Genomic DNA, 19,277 nt, shown 5'->3' with positions numbered 1-19,277 from the left:
GAGCATAGAAAAAAATTATTTTATTAACTTGCTGCTCTTACGTTTGGGGCAGGAGGGGGAGGGGAAATTTAAGGCTTTTTGGTTCCCAGCCTCCAACCATCACATTTTCTAGCAAAGCTGATTATTTGACATAAGTATAAACATATAAATGTTTGGAGTTTGCTCCAAGTGAACAAAACTGGACAAACTTTTCAGTTTTTTAGGCATTAAAGCACTTTTACATCTTAGTATTACTTTACATGTAGGTATATTCGTAAATTTTCTTTATAGATACAAAACTGAAAAATCTATTTGACTGATGTTGTTTTCAATTGAAATTGCTCTTATATGTTTTTTAGCTTTTAATTTACTATTAATAAAAGCATAAACTGCAATCTTTTTAATTTTTTTTTTATTGTAAGCTTTACAAGTTTTTTGACTACCTTATTTTTTAATTTGTGTTATTTTTTTAGATCTAAATTTTTAAAATGAGAAGGCTTGTATTGATACCGAAGATTACGCTTGAGTAGATTTTTATATTTTAATTCTTTATTCATCACCATAGAGATCTTCTGGTTTTAGTTGCTTTTTGATTAAATTATGTTATAAAGTCATTACATTCATATAAATAAATTTTGATGAATCTTTTATAACACTGATCAACATCAAGTTTAGTAAATTTATAACACCAGTTAAATCTATTTAGATATTTTGATAATTCATCATAATTTCCTTTCATGTATACTTGTCTTGTAGTGATATTTTCATTTTTGCAATTATAGTGAACGAGATAATTAAAATTAAAACTTAAAACATGATGACCTTATTTTGGTTTTTCCCAAGGGATCCATGTGTAACAAGCAAGATATACGAAAAGGAGAGGCTGTAAACACTAAATATATATTTTTTACTTTGGTGTCATTTAGTTGAAATGTTGGTTTTGATACATGTTGTGTAAGATAAAATTCTTTAATACATTACAGAAAGTGACTCTCTTTTTGTCCAATGCAAATGCTTTCATAACTTAAATTCCATATACTATTCAAGGATGGAAAATTGAAATCACTGTATCAATAATATGAAATCACTGTATTGAAATCACTGTATGTAATAATAACACAATATCAAAACATCATAATATATTTTAGTTTTTGAAAAATGTTTATAACTTTTTTAATGGAATTAATCATGTTCTGACAATTTACCAAATCATCAAATTTACCAAAAGACCATGAAGTGTGTTTAAATACAAGAGATAAATTGCATTCATTGCTCATTTCATTTGTACACCATATCTGCTCCACATTTTTATTGGCTTTATTATTACTATTATTTTTGTTTTTTTAGATGCTCCAAGAAGACCTAACGGTTTTATCACAGAGCACCGGGGAAGAGCATTTAAATAAGGGTCACTTGCTTCTAAAGCAAGCGCTCTAACCACTGCGCAACGGCCGCTTTATTGTTATTGAATTTAAACGAATAAATTTGGTCATTTACATAAATACAGACTTCGCCTCTGGTACTCTTGCGGTCTCTACGATAAAGGTTATACACAGGTATAATTGTTGCAAAAGTATTATTCCACCATGTTTCTGTGACAAAAATTATATCTGGAGAACTTATTTCAATTTCAACTATAACTTCATTCAACTTATTTTTTTAAAATGATGTCGCATTGATAAACAAAAATTTCAAGCTATTTGAATTGTATTCGAAACTTATAACATGCTGTTGTGCATTATCATTTATTTGGTATTAAAAGCTTGGGTATTGGTCACATTTCTTTTGAATATTAATATATTATTTATATTGTTTACCACTTTATACTTAAACTGCTGTCATTTTATTTAGTTTTACTATTTTTTTTACCGTAATAAAGTTTATACTTTTATTTATGTCTGAATGTCCATTTACAACTTTTATATACACACTTAATTGCTTTGATAAAATATTTTTTCTGCTTCAGTCACGTCAGTTTTAAAGTAAATATTTGGTATCTTTTCCCTATTTTGAAAAGCTGCTTTCAGCACTTTATTTTTCGCATGAACATCGACAAGTTCCAAACATGCAAGAAAACTAGAAACTTTTGCGACGTTTACTTTTCATAGACTGGTTTTAACCAAATACATCCACGTTATTTCCACTTTCAGCCCATTTTACCAACTTTTTATTTTACATATTTTTTTCTTCAGAAAAATACATCTGCCATATTAAAACAGCAAAATTTTTAATTTTCTGTGCGAAATATATTATCCACTTAAACTTTTTTAAAATATTACATCATACATTTTTATTTAATCTTTCTTTTCATAATAATATTCTCAATGATCAACTGAGGAAATCAAAAAAGTTTTTTCTAGTACTTTCTACTTACTATCAGTTAGATTTTAATATGCTGAGTATGATTTGCCTTTCTTTTATCTGTATTTTTATTCTAGGTGCCCCAAGAAGTCTTATCACGGAGCTCTGCGGAAAGAGCATTTGAAAGGAAGTTTACGCCTCCTTCCTTAGCGATGTCATAAAACTTGCCAAGAAGTGGCGTTGAAACCCGGATCCCCAGCTTTAAGGCAACTTTCCGACTTAAGTTTTATTTACCTTCAAGTGACTCGAGAACTTCACGAGTTTCTTAAATTATTAAAGATAAGGACAATGCATTTTTTTAAAAACTTTGATTTTCATTTGCTTTGCTCGCTTTGGCAAAAATTAACTATATTCAACTACGCTCACACTAAAATTTTGCATACATAATATAAGTTATGCGTACATAGTATAACAAAAATTTTATAAATTATTAGAATATTTTGTATATAACTGTTTATATTTTAATCGGTCATGGTTATTTTTTTGATATATTCTCGGGGATTTATAACAGGTCAGAATGACTTTTTCTTTATCTTTAAACGTTTTACGGTAATTATTTGTTTATATAAACTAAGATTGTAAATTTTTTTCTTATTGGCAAATACATTTACACACTTCAATATGTTTTGGTAACAATCAAGCAATTTACTTTATTAAGATGTCTATTTGCGGCATCAAAAGCATTTTATGCCGTAAATACCAAAATAGTGCAGCCAACTTTTTATGCCAAAACCGTCTACTAATTTGGTACTAACATGCGGCATGTAATGTTTTATATCTATATTTTTTTAAATGTGAAATAAACAGCTAAATCTAAAATAAACTTAGTTCAATAGACTATAATACATTGTACTGAAAAACCTCCGGTGTTAATAATGAAAACACTTCTAATTTTTTTTTATATTATTAAAAGTTTTTAATAACCTTCAACAAATGTGTATAGAATACTGAGATATTTGTGAGACACAATGAAACAACATAAGTAAATATGAAATTTATGTACATGCAAATTAAACATAATAGATTTTATTATAATAATAATACATTTTATTATAATACAATATATTTATATATATATATATATATATATATATATATATATATATATATATATATATATATATATATATGTATATATATATATATATATGTATATATATATATATATATGTATATATATATGTATATATGTATATATGTATATATGTATATATGTATATATGTATATATATATATATATATATATATATATATATGTATATATATATATATTTATATATATATATATATATGTATATATATATATACATATATATATATATATATATATATATATATATATATATATATATATATATATATATATATATATATATATATATATATATATATATATATATAATACATTTAAATAAAAAAATAATAAAATAAACATACTCTTTAAAAAACTCTTAAGTTAAAATATATACACATCAATGCACATAAAAAATGTTACTAACTATTTTTACAGTAAACCGTTACGAACCCATTATTTATTTCAAAATTTTATTTAAACGCTGAATAATGGTTACTTTCCTAAAAGCGTTTTCATCACCAATTTCCAATCCATGTAAAGCCAACTTTGTTCCTAACACATATAAAGCGGATTCGAGTGGCGAATTATCAAGCTTAAAGATAAATTGTTTTTACAATGCTTTTTATATATACATACTTATTTAACTTAATTTACCCTCCTCCTCCTCCCCTCGGTTCCTATAAAGATGCAAAGTGGGATTAAATCCCGAACTTCATGACTAAGAGTCAGTTCTACCACTAGTCTATTGTCACATTTGATGGTGTGTGTGTGTGTGTGTGAGAGTGTGTGTGTGTGTGTGTGTGTTAGTGTGTAATATCTTTAGTATATTATTGCTTTATTAATTTAATTATTGTATTATACTATTATATATTATTTTATATTATATAACTACAGTATGTAGATCTGTATATTTTAGTCTATAACTCAGTTTACACATTTAAATAACATATACTTTATATTATATATAATACTTAATATATAATTTATTGCAATATTTTTATTTAAATATAATTTAAGCTAATATTCTATTTATTAAATAATTATTTTAAACGTATTGAATAATAATAAAGATAATAAAAATAAAATATTACACAAAAGCAATAAGTATATGATATACTATTGGACATGCAATTATATTATATATAATGAAATTATTCATAATATAATTGCATGGCATTATTTTATAATGATTGCACATTATAACATATTATAATATATAATACAAAAAAGATGTTTTATAGTTAAATTATTAATAATATTATATACAACTTTTAATTTACAACTTTTATATACACACTTATGTTAGTTTTATACATTATATTGTGTGCAAACGTAGAAATTATATTGTGTGCAAACGTAGAAATTACATTGTGTGCAAACGCAGAAATTATATTGTGTGCAAACGTAGAAAATATATTGTGTGCAAACGTAGAAATTATATTGTGTGCAAACGTAGAAATTATATTGTGTGCAAACGTAGAAATTTTTAAATAACGCATATGTGTAAATATTTTATAAATAAATTTGTTTGTAAAGACACCTGATTCATATTGAATTCTACTACTTCACTACTTATTTCCTCACTCAATAAAAGATCACTATTATTTTGTATTTCCTTGAGATCTTGACCAACATTCCTGTTTAAAAAATACGTTAAGTAAGCACACACATGTCCCAAAATCAAAACTAATTTTCAAAATAACGAATTATGGAAAAATATAAATAAGAAAATAAACAAAAAACCAATTTTCGTAGTTGTTTTGATCGAACAAGTTAGATATTAGCGCAATATTAGTTCTTTCTAATGATTCCAGTTCTTTAGTTACGTTGATGACATGCTGATGATGAATACCAACCTTTAAAAAAAAAACAAGTTTACTTTAAATGACTATAAAGACATACAAACAACAAAAATAAAAACAAAATAACTATTACATAAATTATTTTAAAAATAAAACAGAAAATAATATTTATAAAAATTTCTGCAATTGAATGCAATTAACGTGTAACGGATACCAAGAAAATTTGATTATAAAACAAGATGTGCCAAACTTAGCCGAAGGGTAGAGCGGGGCTATTTGAGCTTAGGGGCAAGTTGGACAATTAAAATATCTCAAAAACTACGCATCACATGACAAAACATCTACTGGATGGAAGTTAGGGAATTAAAATGTTAACACAATGCGCAACTAAAGTTTGTTGGAAAGTAGTTAAGTAAGATACACGGGCGCTATTTTTATTTTTGACAAAAAAAGTAAAAAAAAAAAGTTTTGCTATTTTTTGCCTAGATGCTTATAATTTTTTCTTATCTGACATCACATGAGTGTTGATATTTTAACAATTTATCAGACTTTCGAGTAAAACTACCCGTTTTTTCGTAGGTCAAACTGTTCTCTTTGAAAAACCTAACTAATGTGTCACCTAGTCTAGTAGGGGTAAGCTAAGCAGCTTTGAAAAAAATAAAACTGAACTTTCGAACACAAAGAAACAACTTTGATAAAAAAGAATTTAAGATATTATTTATATATATTTTTAAAACTAGTAATTTTTAAATCAGGCTTCAAAGTTCAAGATAATTGTATAACATAATATTTTTATATTTTAAGACACTTTCTTACTATTTAATTTTTTCTCTTCTCATATTTACGTCATTTAATTGTATAAAATAAAAAGTTTATAAATTAAACACACGCTTACGTTAGTGAAAGTTTTATTGAAGACTCTCCCAAGTTTTTTACCATGTATATTCATTCATTTGTTGATTGCTCAACTTACCCTACACTATTGCTCAACTTACCCCGCTGGGACAGGTTGAGCAGCTCCGCAAACCTTAGGTTTTTAAAAAAATGTTTGCTAGTAAATGATACAGTTTACTTATTGATCCATGTAACTTAACATTCATTAAAATTATAAAATATAATTTAATTAAATAATATTTTGTAACTCCTTTCAAGTATAATTGTTCTTACCTCTTTTAAAAGCCATTTATTATCAAGAAATTCCAATACATCGTATTTTTCTAAATCACTGAACACTTGCTAAAATAATACCTTTTATATTTAAAAAATAATTAAATATTGCATTTAAAAATTTAAATAAATGTTTTTATATAAATTTTATATTTATATTTTATATAAATTAATATTTATATTTTATATAATTTTAATAAAGCTTACATATTTATCTTGAGTGACATAAACAACGTTTGAAAGAAATATTACACAATTACAATTTTATATTAATTTAAACCAGAGCTACTCTCTAACATTGAAGTTTGTGTATGGATTGTAATAAGTAATTTTTGTATTAAAGTTTGTTGACATTTCCCTTTTTTTATTTTGATTATTTATATTAGATAAGTAAAATCTGAATGCAGAAATGCAGGTGCATGTATAATCAATTTTTAATGATGAAGATAACTTTATGAAATAGTTCAAACTTTAAACTTTTTTAACTTCATACTAATGTCAAAATTATTCGTAAAAATATAGAATTAAAAGCCTGGGAAAAAAACAAAAACAAAATATTAGCTCAAAATCACGCGAGTAAAAATATAATTATTAGATTAGAAATAATTTGGCAAATTTATCTCCACTTAACAATTAATCTTGGGTCCTTTAATTTTTTTTTACTTTTGCAACAAATAAATGTGATTAAGTTAATAAAAGCTCCTCAACCAAACCTTGAATAAGTCACAATAATACGAAATAAATTATTTTGTTCTTCAACTCTTACACTTTGCACAAAAAATAATCAGGAGGAAAAGAGTTAAACAATTAATGGTTGCAAAAAATTGAACTTCATTAAAAATGTAATTCTATTGTAAAAACAGTATGTTTCGACTATTATTTTTTACCATATTTTTATTGCATGATTTTGAATATTTAAGTATGTTTTTTTTCATCATTATAATTAGGGTGTTAAACAAAAAACCTACAGAATTTAAATAGGGACTGCAAAACACTTAGGGAACTTATTAGGGATCGCAAAAAAACTAGAGATTTTAATTAGGGATCACAAAAAATCTTGAAACTTTAATTAGGGATCATATCTATATGACTAGAGATAATATGCAGGTTATAGACTACAATTTCCTAATTGGGCTAGTAACAAGTAAAAAAATGTTAAAGTTCTGCATATTGTTTAACTAATAGCAAAATATTTTGTAAAACTGAAATACTAATAAGAAATTACTTCTGAAGCCAGTTTTTTGTGTCGTGTTAAACTTTCATCATTTTGCTTCATAACAACATTTTTGTATGAAGAAAAGCTCTGTTGGAAAAAATTTTCAATTTCTTTATATGATGCTTCCATATCTTCTATTTCATGGAGCAAATCATCAATGCGTGCTTGATCCTTAAGTTTTCCATATGCCTTAAAATAATTTTAAGATATTTTTTCACGTCAGTGTAATAAGAAAAAAAAAAAAAAAAGTTGTATTAAAAACAAAACCTGATAGTTTTTCAACTGCTCAAGATCATTCGTAAACTCATTTATCATTTTTTCAATTTTCACTATTTCTCTACCCATTTCTGAAAAAAATTTTTTTCTGAAAAGTTTAGTAAAACATACGTGTTTAGTGCATGAATTTTTAAAACTCAAAAGAATGTTCATTTTTCATCTCAGTTGTGCCATGTTTTAATTTTATTTTTGAAACACTTTGAAAGATATTGGGTTGCAAAAAAACTAACTTAAAAAACTTTTGATATAATGGCTGCTAAAATCTTGGTGACTGACAACCTAAGAAGTTGTAAATGTACAATAAGAAAAATAACTTAAGATTGAACTTTATTTAAGTATTGTAATATTATAATTATTTAATAATTAACATATTAAAATATAGTTTAACTTCATATTTGCATTTATTGCAGAATATGGTGAGAGGCTGTTTTTCACATCAATGATTATGTTGCAAATTGTCAACAAGAATGAGGGCTTAAATGAATAGAATTGCTTAAAAAAGTAACGAAAAATTTGATTTGATACCACTTTCTATCGCAATTCTATTCACTCTTGGCCCTCATTATTGTTGACAATTTCTGACAAAATCATTGATGTGAAAACAGCCTTGAACGATATTCTGCAATAAACTCAAATACGGTTATTATTTATTGCATATTTAGTTAATGACAATAAAAAATAACAAATAATATGAACTTAGTGATAAGTCATAGTAAAAAGTGTTAAAAAATAACTAGGTATAAAATTATCTTTTAACAAAAAACACAAACAAACATATGCTGTATTTAAAACAAAAGCAAACCAATAATATGTTGAAAACAAATAAAATGCTGTTTTTAAAACAAACAGGTGCTGTTTTTTAAAAGCACAAACAAATGCTGCTTTTAAAACACAAACAAACAAAATGCTGTTTTTAAAAGACATACAAACAAATGCTGTGTTTAAAACGCATCTAAGAATTCTCTTTTATTTAGCTTTGTTGATATAATAATAATAAAATAATTCAAATTTTCACTTTCATAGTTGCAGACATTAAAACTGATCATTATACTGTACTTAAAAAAAAGACTGTTTTCATATCCCCTAACTTAAACCATAAAAATTTACCTTCTAAATCATTTATGCTAATTTGGATAGCATTGAATTTATCAGCAAGAGCTTCCTCAACCTTTGTAAATGATATATGATCAGTTGCATCTTCTTCTTTGGAAATTATAAGAGCTTGGTTCACTACTTCCTGAATGCGTATGTTCTGCTCTTTTGTTAGTAATAAATTCTTAAAGAAAACCCAAAAAGTTGTATAAAACCATTGAAAAAACAATTTTTAGGAAAATAGTTAAAAACAGTTTTAACTTTTACCATAAAAACAATTTCAATATTTACTTTCACTTACAATAAAATACATGGAAAATAAGTTTGTAATCAAAATAAAACAAACACAAATAACAATGGCTATAATAAAAAAACGATTACCAAGGATGATTTAAAATATTTAACTGATAAAGATAGTGACACTAAACACTAATTGTAAAAACGATAATAATAAATATATTTGTCAATATTTAACAGAATAAATACTAAACTAAATCTAATAATATTATAACAAACAATATAAAAAGTTGTTCATAAATAAAGTTGCTTAAGAATAAAGTTAGTTATAAAAACATTATTGTGATTTAAAACGAAAGATTAAACTAGAATTAATTAAATTAGATTAAAAAGACTAAACTGATAAGAATATCAATCTTAATGTGAAACAGTAATTTTGAATCAAGTAACATGAAACAACAATTATAATTTACTAATAATAAAACTTGCTATAACATCATATGTCATGGGCTTATACAAAGTGAAAAAAGAACTTCAGGTTTATAAAAAATGTGCTCAAACAACTATTTGTTGAAAGATGTTCGGCACATAAAATTATGCAACTTACATTCATTATAATACGCTGCACTGGATTTAGTCAATGATATTATTCTTGATCAGAATTCCAAATTGTAAACCAAGATCTAAATGTTATGGCTGTTGCTTTTAATTAGGAAATGAATCCAGAGCTGCAGCTATAGGTTTAGTTGCAAAAAAAAAAAAAAAGTAAAAAAATCTGGATCATCATAAAGAACTTTTTTATCTCTGTCCAGTTTTTACTTACCATATAAGTTTTATAATTGGGTATTGCTACAAAATTAAATTTTATTTCTAGTCAACTTTCTGACAAGTTTTATATTTTAGTCAGCTATCTATTAAAACCTATTAATGTTAAGATGGATATTATGTTAAATTACAAATAGAAAATTTCAAAAAATACAAAAGTTAATTAGAACAATTTTGCAAATTTAATTTAACTCTGTATTTGCAAAATATTTTAATTAGTTCGATAGTATTGTGTCTACGGTGCCATGTCAGAAGTGTATATGCTTCCTCCAGAAAACAAAGCTTTCACCTTTTCTTTTCATATACTTGCACATGGCAACCTTTGTAAAAATAGACTGTTTTAAAGCATTATAACTTTTTTGTAACTTACAATAAGTGTCTCATTTGTTCCATTTTCTGAATAGTTCTGTCTTTAAAATAGTGGTTTTTAATACTTTGAAGTTTATAAGAAAAAATTATAACCTCCATAACTTTTGGAAAAATATGAGAAATGCAAAAACTAACAAAATGAAGCCAACTGTGTTTGGCTATTCATCAACAAGTTTTTACAAGTTTTCTGATTTCGATTGTTTGCAATAGATGGACAAAATATAAGCAACTTGTTACAATTTAGAACTCATATAGACTTAAAAATAAAATTCTCGTATCAAAAGTTTTATTAATTTAAATTCTATTTTATAGTAGATGATCCAATTGAGTACTATGTATATCACCAAGTAGAACAAGATAAATCATTATAACAATAATTTTAAATTTTGTTAAAAAAATCATTTGTAAAAATTTTAAAAAAATATAAATGAGTTTCAAATTTGAAATATATATCAATTGTCAAGTTATTTATTTATAAATATAATCATTATGAAATAATATATATATATATACTTTTTGTTAATTCACTTCCCCAAGGCCAAAAAAGCCACTGCAGATGAGAAGGCTACTTAATTGTGGTTATACAGTAGGCAAAAAAATAAATGGCACAAGCATTTTTTTAAAGCTTTTTTTTTTAACTTATTCGTTTTCTCATGTTTTTTTAAAACTGTAAAAAATGTAAATGTACATCAAAGAGTACTACTATTATGAAGATCTTTATATGTATTTGTGCATGATTTTACCAAAGGATTATTGTTTTTTATTAAAAGCACACAGGTGTTATATTGGAAGCAAAAAATAAATGGCACAAAAACTTTATTTAGTATTTTTTTGAATTTTTGTGGGAAAAACAAAAAATTTTGGTAAGTTAAAGTCTAAAATTATATTTACATATGTAACACATAAGATGCGTTCATATGTAACATGTAAAATATATTTGTAACATACAAGTTTTGATGAATTGAATAAAATTGATTAATTTATAGCAACATGTGCATTGTAAAACGACATAGGACAATTTCTCAAAGAAACTTTGTTAGCCTAGTTAGCCTTTGCCTTCAATCTAATTTAAAAATGAATAAAGTCACAAAAACTATAAAACACAAAAAACCATCATCATCACCAAGTTCTCTAAACCTATCATTCACTAATATTCGTAGTCTTCGAAGTAACTTTTCTTCTGTTGAGTCTTATCTCTTGCAAAGTTCACCAGACCTACTTGCTCTTTGTGAGACAAATTTAAGTTTAGCTGTCTCATCTTGTGATCTTAGTGTTGATGGTTATCTTCCTTTAATTCGTAAAGACTCCAGTAGTCACATGCTTGGCCTAGGCATTTACATTCATAAGAATTCACTCATTTGTTGTGAAACTAGATTTGAATCCACAGACTATTCTTTCATGTGCTTTCGTTTAGCATCACTTCACTCTATTGCCTTTCTCTTTGTTCTATATCGCTTTCCTTCATCTCAAGATTGCACTCTTTTTGATGTTATTTCTGATCATATTGACCAAGCCCTCTCTCTTTATCCATCAGCTAATATAGTTTTTGTCGGTGACTTGAATGCTCACCACTGGCTTGGCTCTAGTGTCAGTGAATGGCTTGGCTCTAGTGTCAGTGAATGGCTTGGCTCTAGTGTCAGTGATTCGGCAGGCATTAAAGCTCGCAACTTTTTCCTTTTCTCAATCCCTAACTCAAATAGTCAACTTTCCAACTCGCTAACCTGACAACCCGAATCATTTACCTTCTCTACTCGACTAATGTCTTGTTTCTGATCCTAGTCAGTGCTCAGTTTCTCCACATTCACCATTAGGTGCTTCTGATCACAGTTTAATCTCTTTAAAACTAATATCTCATTCTTCTTCATCAACTGAATCCCCCTATTATTGAACCTTTTACAATTACAGTAAAGCTGACTGGGATTCTTTCCATGATATTCTTTGTGATGGGCCTTGGGTAGAAATCTTTTGTCTTCCTGTCGACAAATGTGCTTCTTACATAACTTCTTGGATTCAGGCTGGCATTGAATCTTTTGTTCCCTCTTGACGATTCCAGGACAAGCCTCACTCTCCTCCATGGTTTTCCTCATGCAGTGCTGCTGCGATTGCCAATCGAAACCGTTACTTCCATATTTATCAGCAAAACAATTCTCCAGAAAACAGACGTCTGTTTATTACTGCTAGAAACAATTGTAAAAAATTTTGTCTAACGCCAAAACCCACTATTCTTAGGTCATGAAATCTCGTATATCATCTCAAAAATTAGGCTCTCGTGACTTCTAGAGAATCTTTAATAATATCAATAATAAGGGCAAATCTTTAACTCCACCTCTCTTGTATAGTTCAGACTTTGTCACCTCACCTAAAGACAAAGTTGAATTGTTTACTAAAAACTTTTCATCAATATCATCTCTTAATTCCACTAGTTGCGTTCTACCTGATATTGCCAACAAACAGGTTGATCCATTGCTTGACATTCATATCACTCCAGCTTCTATATCTAAAGTGATTTCAACAAGTGCTTATCAGAGTCTTGTTTTCCAGCCTGCTGGAAAGCGACATCTGTTATCCCTATCTTCAAAAATTCTGGACAGCAATCTGATTCGTCTAACTACCGTCCCATTAGTCTTCTTCCTATCATAAGCAAGGTTTTTGAATCTTTAATTAACAAACACTTAATTTCTCATCTTGAATCTAATAACTAACTTTCTGACCATCAATATGGATTTCGATCTTCTCGTTCTACAGCTGATTTGCTAACAGTAATAACCGATAGGTTTTATCGTGCATTAGATAAAGGTGGAGAGGTTAAGGCCATCGCTCTTGACATTTCAAAAGCTTTCGATAAAGTTTGGCATGCTGGTCTTCTCCATAAGCTTACTTCTTTTGGTGTATCTGGCAACATCTTTAAGATTATTGAATCCTTCCTTTCCAATCGTAGTATAAAAGTTGTCCCCAATGGACAGCACACTTCTTCTTATTCTGTACCTTCAGGAGTTCCTAAAGGTTCTATCTTTGGCCCTATATTTTTTTTAATTTACATTAACAATCTTCCAGATATTTTCACATCTATAGTGGCATTGTTTGCTGATGATACTACTATTTATTCTTGTCGTGATAAGAAACCAACACCCTCTGATTGCTTGGAGGGAGCATTTGAGCTTGAAAAGGATCTCACTTCTGCTACAGCATGGGGCTCACAGTGGCTGGTGAACTTTAATTCAGATAAAACTAAATTTTTTTCAGCCAATTGTTTTCGCAATAAATTAGATCTTCCTATATTTATGAACAGTGATGTACTCGATGAGTCATCTACTCTTTATCTTCTAGGATTAACTCTTAGTTCCAATCTTTTTTGGAAACCATATATCAAATCAGTTGCAAAATTAGCATCTTCTTAGGTTCTTTATCGAGCTCGTCACTTTCTTACTTCGGATTCTATTCTCTATCTCTGTAAATCTAAAATACTGTTGCCATATCTGGGGCGGTCCTTCTAATGACGCCCTTTCTCTTTTATACAAGGTGCAAAAACGCATTGTAAACATAGTTAAACCTGCTCTTGCAGCCAACCTCCAACCATTGTCACATCATCGTAATGTTGCTTCTCTTTCTCTTTTCTACAAATACTATATTGGGCACTGCTCTAAAGAGCTAGCGTCTCTTGTGCCATCTACTAAAATTCATTCTTGTGTTACTCGTCATTCAATTAAGTGTCATCCCTTTTTGAGAACTAATTTTTTGAATATTATAGGGATCCGTCTCATGTTTAAGGGTCTTGAGCTGCCCCTAAAAATATTTTTTTAATTCTAGTATTATTTTATTATATAGAAAATATTTAGAGGGTTGAAACAAAAACAGACATTGAAAAAGAGTTGTTTAAATGGCCACCCAAATATACATTGAACCTAAATTAGATTGTTATAAAAATAAGTACTGCCAGTCAAAAATTTGGAAATATTAAATAAAGACATTCTTCTAACTTCAAAAAGTAAAATAACAAATATTATTCTGACTACAATTTGTACTCATAGTAAACAAAATTATTGAACACTATTCAACATAACATAGAGCATATTATGACCCTCTCTCAATTCATTCAAAGATTGTTAATAGAAAGCTGCAAACTGTTACTTTAGAGCATAGTCAATGAAGCTTTTTTTCATGGACAAAAAAATCATATGATAAAAAATGAATTTGGTAGGGACTTAATAATATAAAATAACTTATAAACAATGATAGAAAACTGGCAAAGGTGCTCCTTAGAAACAGTAGGTAAATGCCTTGATGAATTTCTTGTAAAGTTAACAAACAACTTATATTATTTGGTTAAAAAAAATCCTATTCAAACAGTGTTTATTAACTTTGAAACATTTTTGGAGAAAAATTTAATGAAAAAATACACTACTGTGTTATATAATCTGCCTCACAATATTAAGTCAGGCATTTAATTATGTTTCAAAAATCATACTTATTCTAAAAGATAAATATCAATAAGTTCAGAAGATCCATAATTTCACTGATGATGCAGACAACCATTATTAAAAATAGGTGAGTTTTTTAATGAACAATATTTAAAATCTTCACCAATTTAAACCAAACATAACTTGCGTTTTTTTTTTACTCATTTCCAATTTGTGACAAACTTAAAAATTTTTAAATTTCCAATTTGTGACAAAGTTTTTTAATTCTATTTAAAGTTTAATTTAAAAAACCTGTGTATTCATAAAAAAACAACATTAGTACAATAAAGACATTATAACCTGTCTCTTAATGGCCTATTTGAAATCAAACTTTGACACCAAAAGACTTTTTGTTACTAATTCTAAAACTTTAGAACCATTAGGTTAGCATTTTATTGCCAAAGTGGATTTATGTTTGGTTTATGATTTTTTCAAACAATTTTTTATATCCTAAAAAATAATGGACTTTTAATTAAAAATAATGAAACTAGCTCAGTTGTAAAAAGTCAATAAAAATTTGCAAATGTATGGCTATAATAGATTTTTTTAATAGAAAATTATATATATAATATGTATATAGAAAACGATTTGTTAAAATTTTTTTTTACATATTTATGTTATTGGATTTATCTGATTTATGTTATAATTTATTTTTAGATTTCATTTTATTTATGAAACCGAAACAGCTGTTTTTACATATAAAAACTTACTAAACAATTTAAAAATGTTCCTGCTTTCAAAAGAACTTACTCATATCAACATATTTTTACCTTAATTAAGCTGTTTAAAAACTTATTTTTTACCTTAATCATTTCCACTCTGTGTATGTTAATGACTATAATACAAGCATTATTGAATTGCATAATATACCTTCAAATTTGTTATTAGACAGTTCTAATAACACAAAATGATGTTAAAACTAGACTTGAAGCACTTGATAAGTCGGTCGGTTTTGATTTAGTTCATCCTTATACTTTAAAAGAATGCTCTTCAATATCATACCCATTATATTTAATGTTCAAAAAACCAATTGAATCAGGTACTATACCAGATATGTGGAAAAAGGCAAATGTTATGCCACTTTTCAAAAAAGAAAGCAAATTAAAAGCATCAAACTACAGACCAGTCTCGTTAACTTCAATACCATGTAAAGTATTGGAAAGAATAATAGCTGATTGTATCATGCAATACCTGATAAAAAATAATTGAAAGACAAAAGTTGTACAACAAACCTATTAGAATACCTAGATATTTTAACGGATGCGTTTCATAATGGAACACCGATAGATGTGTTGTACAAAGTTTTGGTCCTCTCCTTTTTCTGGTATTTATAAACAATTTACCAGAAAATTTTATTAATGAATGTCATTTATATGCTGATGATAACAAGATAATTGCACCTATTTCTTCTCAAAATGATTCACTATTGTTTCAAAATGATATTAATAAACTTGAAGAATGGTATACAAAAAAGAAATTAGGATTAAATTTTGAAAAATGTAAAATTATGCACTTTGGTTCAAATAATAAAGAATATTCTTATTTTATGACTAATAACAATACATTAATAAAAATTGAAAAGTCAAAACTAAAAAAAGACATTGGTGTTTATATATCAAGTGATTTGAAATGGGCCAAACAAGTAAAATATTCAGCCTGTAAAGCAAATAGTATGCTCTCACTACTAAATAATACATTCAAGTACAAGGATAAAGATCTAATAAAAACACTGTATTGTACATATGTTGGACCGAATTTAGAGTATTCGATTCAAGCACGAAGTCTGTATTATACAAAATATGTTAATGAACTAGAAAAAGTTCAACGAAGAGCAACCAAAATGATACCGGAACTAGGACATCTTGAGTACAAAAAAAGATTAAAAATTTTGGATATGACAACTTTAGAGACTCGGCGGCTAAGAGGTGACTCGATCCAGCAATTCAAGATATTTAAAGGTATTGAAAAGATTAATATTAAACAAAATCAAGCAATGAACTCTATTTGCTCATCAGGTGCAGCATCTAACATTAGAGGAGCGAAACGTAGATTGAAACCTAAATTGGTTATAAATTGTATGAAAAGGCAATATTTTTTCAGCAATAGAGTTGTTTATGGATGGAATAGTCTACCAGCAGAAGTCATTCAATCAATTACACTTAACAGCTTTAAATCAAACTTGCAACCGGTCGATTTAAAAGCAATAGCAAACAAGACGAAAATCAAGAAAGCTTATTATTAACACTTTTTTATTTAAAACTGAACACTAATTAATAAATACCATCATAGATATTTCCTGGCACTTTATCTCATCAGCATTAACTATTATTATTATTATTATTATTATCATTATTATTATTATTATCATGCTGTTTAAAAACTTATTTTTTATCTTAATCATGCTGTTGAAAAACTTATTTTTTATCTTAATCATGCTGTTTAAAAACTTATTTTTTATCTTAATCATGCTGCTTAAAAACTTATTTTTTATCTCAATCATGCTGTTTAACAACTTATTTTTTATCTTAATCATGCTGTTTAAAAACTTATTTTTTATCTTAATCATGCTGTTTAAAAACTTATTTTTTACCTTAACCATACTGTTTAAAAACTTATTTTTTATCTTAATCATACTGTTTAAAAACATATTTTTTACCTTGACCATGCTATTTAAAAACTTATTTTTATCTTATTCATGCTGTTTAAAAACTTGTATTAATAATCTTTTTACAATAATAATCAAAATGGGAAAATTTAATACTTTAAAAACAGTTATTACATATATATAATAGAGTCGTAACTCAACTGTGTAATATTATTTAATTTACTGCTATTCAAAGATATTTTGATCACCTGCATAATAAACACGCTTTTAGCAAAGTATGTAACAAGAACTAGAGTTTTTTACATCAAATTTTGTCAAAAATTGTTACAAATGACAAAAGTTAAAAAATTTATAAAAAATGCTTATATATCAAATAAAAAGTTCAACTTTTTATTTCTTTAGATTGCTTAGATCACAACTCTAAGAATAAAACTAAAACAACTTTTGAAAAGTTTTGAATTCTAGTTAATGAGTTGTAAACCTTTATTGATAGACAGAGCTCTGTCAAAAAAAGTTTACAACTCTGACTAGAGATCTTTTAAAACAATATTAATTTTTTTATTATATTGATTTTTTTATTTTATTGTAATGAGACTTTATAATAAAAATTATTATAAAGTCTCATTACATAAGTTTATAATTTACTTGCCTATTAATCATCCTTAGCAACAATAACTGCAATACATATTCTTGGCTTTCTACTTAATGACTTATCTGATTTGTCGAAGTCAATTTTTTGCCATAATAAGTTTACATCATTAGGCATTAGTTTTCAACATTACCTTTAATTCCTCTCATAACAATCTGATACAAGAGAGATCATGTGATTGGGAAGGCTAAATCATTCTATTCAATATTTGATCATTTTTAAACTCAGTCAAATAACTTGCAATTTTAACTTACAACTAACTTACAATTTTCTGAAGAATATGTTTTGGCTTTTAGCTTTAAGTCATACTCTTCTAAAATAATAAATGACTCCCATTAAACCAATTTTCCGAAGGTAAAGCATGACTTTGTAAGTGTCTAAGAAAATTACTTTTGTCATTATTCCCTCATTTAGGTGACACATCACAGATGATATTTTTCTATGTCATGATATTTTCACATGTCATTTTACATGTCACCTGTGGCATTCCAACAAAAACAACCCCACACATCAACACTACATCTACCATGTTTTACAGTCAATAATACACACTATTTTATCATACATTCAACAATTTATTTTCAGAATAACAATCTTCTCTTGAAACCAAAGTTTTAGAACAAATTTGCAGTCATTGATGGTCCATTTTTTATGTAGTTTTGCTACTTTGGCATTTTTATTATTCTTATGACTTCTTTCTCATATTCTTATTCAAAGCATTTTAATCAAAATCCTTTTATGTTTTTAGTGTATAGGAAGTGTAGCATATTTGGAATACTCAATTATCTCAATTAATATAAATGCCACCTGTGTCGTTTTTTCAGAAACACAAGGTCAAATAGTACATGAAGTAAATTATTAATAAAAACAGTATGTCATCTTGATATTTTTACTGATTTTAGTTTAATTATGGGGATTTTTTCTTTTTCTTTGTTTTAGCAATTAAAAGCTGAGACTTAAGGCAATAAGTATACTATTATGATTTTCTTAAAAAACATTTATAACAAAAATATTTTAATCATATTTTAGGCTGCCTGAATAAATTAAAAAAATATATTTTGATCATACTATTTATTTTGTGAAATAATATCGCTACTGTTTGAAAATAAACAACAATTTTCAAAACGCTATAATTAAGCTGGAGATAATTGATAACTGCCATTTCTC

The 19,277-nt window shown here is 26.7% G+C and overlaps 1 protein-coding gene and 1 long non-coding RNA gene across 2 annotated transcripts in view; both read right to left on the bottom strand.

The window, feature by feature from the left end:
- Positions 1 to 3,786: 3,786 nt before the first annotated feature.
- Positions 3,787 to 7,979, bottom strand: LOC136077807 (uncharacterized). The gene is made up of 6 exons (XM_065791964.1): positions 7,868 to 7,979; positions 7,610 to 7,789; positions 6,385 to 6,453; positions 5,159 to 5,271; positions 4,956 to 5,052; positions 3,787 to 4,007 (listed from the first exon to the last, which is right to left on the bottom strand). The coding sequence occupies exons 1-6, from the start codon at positions 7,943 to 7,945 to the stop codon at positions 3,873 to 3,875; spliced, it is 672 nt and encodes a 223-aa protein (XP_065648036.1). The 5' UTR covers positions 7,946 to 7,979; the 3' UTR covers positions 3,787 to 3,872.
- Positions 7,980 to 8,954: 975 nt separating this feature from the next.
- The window catches only part of LOC136077806 (uncharacterized), a 25,046-nt gene continuing 14,723 nt past the window's right edge, over positions 8,955 to 19,277 (bottom strand). The window contains exon 3 of the long non-coding RNA XR_010637299.1: positions 8,955 to 9,152. This is a non-coding gene — a long non-coding RNA (uncharacterized LOC136077806). The remainder of the gene's footprint in view (positions 9,153 to 19,277) is intronic.

The sequence above is a fragment of the Hydra vulgaris genome, chromosome 03 (genome assembly GCF_038396675.1).
Source record: "Hydra vulgaris chromosome 03, alternate assembly HydraT2T_AEP".
NCBI lineage: Eukaryota > Metazoa > Cnidaria > Hydrozoa > Anthoathecata > Hydridae > Hydra > Hydra vulgaris.
Note: the sequence above shows the minus strand (reverse complement) of the source record. Positions and strands in the feature narration are given on the sequence as shown.

Coding starts and splice junctions, on each gene's coding strand:
- LOC136077807 (XM_065791964.1), bottom strand. CDS start 7,945: ATGGGTAGAGAAATAGTGAAAATTGAAAAAATGATAAATGAGTTTACG. Junction 6,454..7,609: donor ACAAAAAACTGGCTTCAGAA/GTAATTTCTTAT, acceptor GTATTATTTTAG/CAAGTGTTCAGTGATTTAGA. Junction 5,272..6,384: donor ATAAATGGCTTTTAAAAGAG/GTAAGAACAATT, acceptor TTTTTTTTAAAG/GTTGGTATTCATCATCAGCA.